Source organism: Nicotiana attenuata, unplaced genomic scaffold (assembly GCF_001879085.1).
Source record: "Nicotiana attenuata strain UT unplaced genomic scaffold, NIATTr2, whole genome shotgun sequence".
Taxonomy (NCBI): Eukaryota; Viridiplantae; Streptophyta; class Magnoliopsida; order Solanales; family Solanaceae; genus Nicotiana; species Nicotiana attenuata.
Genome location: NW_017670419.1, coordinates 628,262 through 634,806, shown reverse-complemented (window position 1 = coordinate 634,806; position 6,545 = coordinate 628,262). Strand labels below are relative to the sequence as shown.

Genomic DNA, 6,545 nt, shown 5'->3' with positions numbered 1-6,545 from the left:
GGGGGGGGGGTGAGGAGAGTAGCATAAAAAAATATTTTCTACTCTCTAACCAAGCACTAAAAAATATTTTTCACTCACTAACCAACAAAGAAAAATAAGTAATAAAACTACTCATTTTTCATAAAAAAATATTTTTTAAAAAAACATTATTCATCGAAAATATTTTCCTTCGTAACAAACACACCCAAAAGGGTCGAAAATAAATGAACCAAAAAATCTCCATGTGATTCTGTTGGTCGTCATCTTTTTAAGGTCAATTAAATTTAACTTATAACTAATTCAATGCATTTGGTTGTATTTATGTCGCCATCGTGCCATGTGATGACTATGACGTTCTTCACTAATTTTCTGGTAAAAGCAAATTGCCAAAAAATAAAATAAAAGTTCCTTCCGGTCATATTCATCTCACTTTTTCTAAGGCCCCGTTTGTCCATAAGCTTTGTCAAAATAAATTTGAGATTTATTTTCACCCTTCCCTCGCGGTCACCCAAAACTATTTAGTATTGCAAGATGGTCCTTAATAATCTACACGGCACACGGGATTTCGCATGTCCCATGCTACTCAGAGAAGGGCATAAGCTATTGATGTTTTTTGCTAATGAACTTTCGTCATCTAGGGTGCAACATTTGGCCTGCTTCGCGTAGTAACACGATGCTTGTTTTGCTGCTCCTATTTCGCTCGTTGCTATTATCTAAATCGATTTTGCTTTCTTTTCCTTCGGTTACTAATATGTTTAAATATTTGTCACATTAGAAAATCAAGAGGCACTAATTTTATTTCTTTTCAATTCCACACTTGTTAGTACTACTCAAAAAAAACTATAATCATCAATTAAATAATGAATTTAATCAAAATTCTCTTATGATTATTGTAATTAAATAATTTTTTAATAAATATGCTATGGATATTACTAATTATAATTTTTGTTCACTATATAGATTTGAGCTTGAGTTAAGGGCAGATTTATGATATAATATATAGGTTGACGTGAATTCAGTAACTTTTGCTTAAATCTTTTATGTGTATTACCAAAACTTAGAAGAATTTTTATTAAATAGATCTTGAGCTCCTGAGTTATAAATGGGAAGGTAAGCTTCCATTTAGACAGGATAATTGATTATTGCTTTTTCTATAATCAGCAGTTTTTTCCTTCTTTTACCTCCCAAAAAAAAATATTATTGTAAATTGCCAAAAGTGTCCGAAGTATTACGTCAACTTTCCAAGAAATCCAACAGACTGTACATTTATTTATATCATACTATTCCCTCCGTTCACTTTTACTTGACATGTATACTAAAAATAGATTTTCATTTTTATGTCACTTTATGCATATTAAGAGAATGACAATTTTTTTTTCTGTTATACCCACAGTATTTATAGCTCATGTCAAATCATTTTTTCAAATACAATAAAATATGTATCAATTAATATAGGTATCATGGTAAATTATGCACTTCATTTATTATTTCTTAAGAGCCGTGAAAAGTCAAAACGTGCCAAGTAAAAGTGAACGGAGGGAGTATATTATATAGAAATGAGTTTTGAGGCAATGAGTGGTTTTCCATCATTCATTGAATCAATGGGCTCTTTTTCTTTTTTCTTATATTTCCCTAAATGATGCCTTAAGTTTGGGATAAGTCTATTTTTGTCCATATTATATTACTTTGAGTGCATATGATCCTTTAAGTTTACAGAGGTTGAGCACTTCTGATCCAACTCATGAAACTCCTAAAATTGATCTTTAAAACTAATGGAAATGCTATATAATTTTGAAGTTCCAAGTTATATAGCGATCGTGATCGGGATCTACTTGCCCAGTTTCATTTTTTTCCCATCACATTTTTATTTTCATTACCGATACACTTTTTCTATTCGATTTTTGTGTGACCAGTGTAGAATTGAAGGAAAAATTAAAATTGAGGAAGAGAATCTCCCATGAGATCACGGGTTCGAGTTGTGGAAACAACATCTTGTAGAAATGCAGGGTAAGGCTGCGTACAATAGGCCCTTGTGGTCCGACCCTTCCCCGGAGCCCACACATAATAGGAACTTAGTGCGCCGGGCTGCCTTTTAGATTAAAGATGCTTGCCTTTTTTGAACTTAAAGAACCATATATGCTCAAGTAATATAATAGAGACTAAAATAGACTTACCCTCAAATTTCAGGGACCATTTGTGTTAAAAACTCTTATCAAATCCATAAGAAGAAACAGAAGGAGAAAGACAGAAAATACTTTAATCTTTTAGCTCTATTTCCAGCAGATAGTCCAACATTATTGAACATACATTAATGTTGTCATAATACACATAGTTGAATTATTTTCTGCTGTATATAAAAGAATATCTTTCATCTTCAAACATCTTGTCCTTTCCATAGCATTCTTACCTGAAAATTCTGTGGACCAAACTCTAAGACATGGCTACTAGCTATGTCTGGTGGTGGAGCTGGTGGTTCACGGTGGCGTTTATCGGTTGTTTATCGATGCAGAAGCCGGTTTTTTCCGAGCCACAAACCAACCTGTTAGGCAAAGGATGTAGTCAATACAATGCAACAAATTTACCTGATTTTTTCAGAAGACTTAATGCAAGTTTTGATGATTTAAGAAACCAGTTATCTAATCAAGATAAGCGATTCGCCACGACACAACAGGCTGTTTATGCTATGGTTGAATGCAGAAGCTATTTGTCAAAAGCTGATTGTGTCTCCTGTTATGATACTGCTGTTACTCTCATCAGAACTTGCTCTGGTGCTAATGGTGCTCGTGTTACCTATGATGGTTGCTTCCTCAGGTGAGTTATGCCTCGAAACTAGTTGGAGTCGACTATATTAAGAAATATCTATGGAATTGCTCTTTGTATTTTCACATCAATTTTTCAAGATTTTGGCCTCTTCTTCAAAATTTCCATTAAGAAAGAAACTATTGGAAAAAAAAGGGCAGCCCGATGCACTAAGCTCCCGCTAGAGGCTGTTTCCACGGCTCCATTTATGCAAGAGACTGTTTTCATGGCTCGAACATGTGATCTCCCGGTCACATGACAGCAACTTTATCAGTTACGCCAAGGCTCCCCTTCAAGAAAGAAACTAAAACAAATACTATGCTAAATGATATGCAGCAGCCCTTGATTATGATACTTCATATGATGTTGTTTGCTAACATTCAAGAGTCAAGATTACTGGTAACAGCAATATTTATATTACTGTTTGATTGCATACAATCCCTAATACTAACCTATAAACAGTCTCCCAGTTGTTTGGTATGAGATCATGTATCTTCTTGTGGTAATCTTCGATTCAGATAAAATCGTCACTTAAACTCAAAAACTGTGGAAAGTCGAACTTTTCCTTACCTTTTAGACTGTAATGTCAAGACCACTTTCTGAGGCAGTCTATTTCCTCTGGTGGAAAACACAAACACTTTGATAGTCTAATTTCCAATTATTAAATCATACTCATTAAAATGGCTGCTTGTATTAGAATGTAAAGATACAAAGGGAGAGTAAAATCTTTCTAATAGCTTACATGGACTCATTGCTCTACTGATGCCTTTTGTCCAAAGGTACGAGAGCAACAACTTCTACCAAGAGACTACACTTCCAGGAAATGCAGCAATTTGTGGGAATCGAACAGCTTCTCAGCCAAATGCTTTAAATCCTGTGGCACAACAACTCTTGAATGATCTTAGCATGGCGACTCCAAGAATTAGTGGCTTCTATGCAGCCACGAAGAGGGAAGTCGCTGGTGTTACTCTCTATGGAGTAGCACAATGTGCTGAAACCATCACTAAAAGTGGCTGCCAAGATTGCTTGACAGTGGCATATAAAAACATAGAAGGCTGCTTGCCTAAATATGCAGAAGGAAGAGCTGTAGATGCAGCCTGTTTTATGAGGTACTCGGATAGAGCCTTTTTCGCTGATAATAAGACAACAGATATCACACCATTCCTTGGTGCAGGAGGTAGGAAATGAAGCTCTCTTTTTCCTCGACTCTTACCAGTAAGTTAATTCATTATGAGACAAATTTATAATCGGTGGTGGTGCTTTATGCAGGAAGTTCAAACAAAAAGAAAGCGGCCATCATTGGGGGTGTAGTTGGAGGTGTAGGACTTCTTTTGATTGTATTGGCTTTGTTCTTATGGTATCGACTTTCTAGAAAACCAAAGGCAGCTGAAAGAGGTAAAATTTGGACGATCACTTTCTGAATTAACCTTCTTTATCCCTCAACCATCTTCAGAATCTTTTGTAGTTCAAAGTCTTAAATACGTTTTCTATGTCTTTCTCTTAACTATAGAAAGAGACGTGGGGATTTCTTTTCATCCGTTTATTTATATCGTAACTGATATAGTAGCTCATGTTCAGGTAATATACTGGGAGCAACTGAGCTGAGAGGTCCAGTGAGCTACAGATTCAAGGACCTAAAAATTGCTACCCAAGATTTCAATGAAAGTAATAAACTTGGTGAAGGTGGTTTTGGTGATGTATACAAGGTAACACTGAAACAGTTGAAGATCCTTATCTCAATCAAATTGACTAGATAATCTTGAACTGACTTCTATTCATTTATCCAATTAATTTAACTGAAATGACGATTCTAATGTTATTGAACAGGGCACTTTGAAAAATGGACATGTAGTTGCTGTTAAGAAACTAGCAATGTTTTCTAGCAGAGCAAAGGCAGATTTTGAGACTGAAGTTAGGCTTATCAGTAATGTCCATCATCGCAATCTCATCCGTCTCTTGGGGTGTTCTAACAAAGGAGCAGACCTACTACTTGTTTACGAATACATGGCAAATGGCAGTCTTGAGAGATACTTATATGGTTGATTTTTTTTGTTTATCCAGCTTAGTATTTTTGTCCAAGTCAAATCATTATGTTCAAGAAAATTTAAAATAATCTTACCTCTCAATGTTTTGCAGGCGACAAACGAGGGGTGCTCAACTGGAAGCAACGATTTGATATAATCTTTGGCACAGCTCGGGGCCTTGCCTACCTGCACGAGCAATTCCACGTCTGCATCATCCATAGAGATATAAAATCCAGCAACATTCTACTAGACGACGAATTTCAGCCAAAAATTGCTGATTTTGGGCTTGTAAGACTTTTACCTGAGGATCAGAGTCATGTCAGCACTAAGTTTGCTGGTACCTTGTAAGTCAATTTGACTGCTCGAGTTTCTTTCCTGATATCACTAAAGGCATTATGAGAACAACTCGATGAACACTAATTGAAACAGGGGATATACTGCACCAGAATATGCAATTCATGGACATCTAACAGAGAAAGTCGACGTCTATAGCTTTGGCATTGTCGTTCTTGAAATAATCAGTGGCCGGAGGAGCAATGATATGCAAATTGAGCCTGTCACTGAATATCTCCTTGAAAAGGTCTGTTTTCATTTTCAAATTCCACTTTCCTTTCATATTTTACTAAGTATTTTCTTCCAACTTCTCTGTCCCATTCTAAATGTACCTGTGCTATTGTGAAATTAGGCGTGGAAACTTCATGAAACTGGCATGCCAGAAAAACTGGTGGATGAGACTTTAGACCCCAGTGAATACAATGAACAAGAAGCGAAGAAAATCATAGAGATTGCCTTAATGTGTACACAATCACCAGCAAATCTTAGGCCAACCATGTCTGAAGTTGTTGTCATGCTATTAAGTGATCGTAGCACATACGCGCGAACTCCTAGCAGGCCTACTGTCATTAGCATGGATAAGAGTACACCAGCGGACTCATCCATAACTACTGGATCATCAGCTTCTAACGCAACCAATACTTTTTCTGATTTCACTGGCCGCTAGCTACATAAGAGTATGCTTTAGACCTGAAAATTATGCTGGCACCACAGAATCTGAAAAAACATGGAAAGTATGCTACAGGGCAAAATGACCACTCTTTAAGTTATACAAGCCTTAAGTTTTCATGGTTCATATCCATGACTGACTATGCAAACTAGAACTCCATCATCATTGCAGAAGCAATGAGAAAATTGCTGTCTTCACTGTTAGAGTGTCTTATTAAATGATGAGCTTGAACTCGACTCCGTTCAAAATAAAATTCAACCTCAATTCTTCATGTAGAAAATGCAATTTTGTAAAACTTCTGCGTACACTAATACTCAAATTTCAAAGTCATATGACAATCTTCCACGTGGCAACAAATAACAATGCAGTATGGTGACTGTGTTACTGCTGTTGATATCATCGTATACTATAATAAACAATAAAAATAATTATGTTAAATATAAGCAAGATGATCTACTGCTCAAAGCTGGACTTCTGTATGACAAAATAAACAAGGTAAGTTCAAGGCATAAAGTATGCATGGGATAAGCGTCTTATTTATTGCAGTGTTATCCCATGAGACTTCAACCCCTTACAATTGTTTGGGGACATCTAGAGGATGCTTTGCTCCAAAGCAGTCCCCACAAGTCCTTAGCAATGTCACAGGTATACATAACTTTCTAAAAGTAGATGCAAAGGAGGTGCAGGGTGCTAGATAGTCACTCTTATCTCTCTGAACAGACCGGATAAGAGGGGGGGGG

At 36.3% G+C, this 6,545-nt stretch overlaps 1 protein-coding gene across 1 annotated transcript; it reads left to right on the top strand.

Annotated features, from left to right (window-relative positions):
• The first annotated feature begins 2,250 nt into the window (after window positions 1-2,250).
• On the top strand, window positions 2,251-6,135 carry LOC109239170 (cysteine-rich receptor-like protein kinase 2). The gene is made up of 8 exons (XM_019405694.1): window positions 2,251-2,790; window positions 3,558-3,955; window positions 4,048-4,173; window positions 4,357-4,484; window positions 4,606-4,816; window positions 4,915-5,146; window positions 5,232-5,382; window positions 5,488-6,135. The coding sequence occupies exons 1-8, from the start codon at window positions 2,417-2,419 to the stop codon at window positions 5,800-5,802; spliced, it is 1,935 nt and encodes a 644-aa protein (XP_019261239.1). The 5' UTR covers window positions 2,251-2,416; the 3' UTR covers window positions 5,803-6,135.
• Window positions 6,136-6,545: the final 410 nt, after the last annotated feature.

What these genes read in the sequence shown, in the direction of transcription:
- LOC109239170 (XM_019405694.1), top strand. Translation starts at nt 2,417, where the DNA reads ATGGCTACTAGCTATGTCTGGTGGTGGAGCTGGTGGTTCACGGTGGCG. An exon ending in ACCATTCCTTGGTGCAGGAG is followed by an intron (nt 3,956 to 4,047) that starts GTAGGAAATGAA and finishes TGCTTTATGCAG; the next exon opens with GAAGTTCAAACAAAAAGAAA. An exon ending in GTTTTGGTGATGTATACAAG is followed by an intron (nt 4,485 to 4,605) that starts GTAACACTGAAA and finishes GTTATTGAACAG; the next exon opens with GGCACTTTGAAAAATGGACA.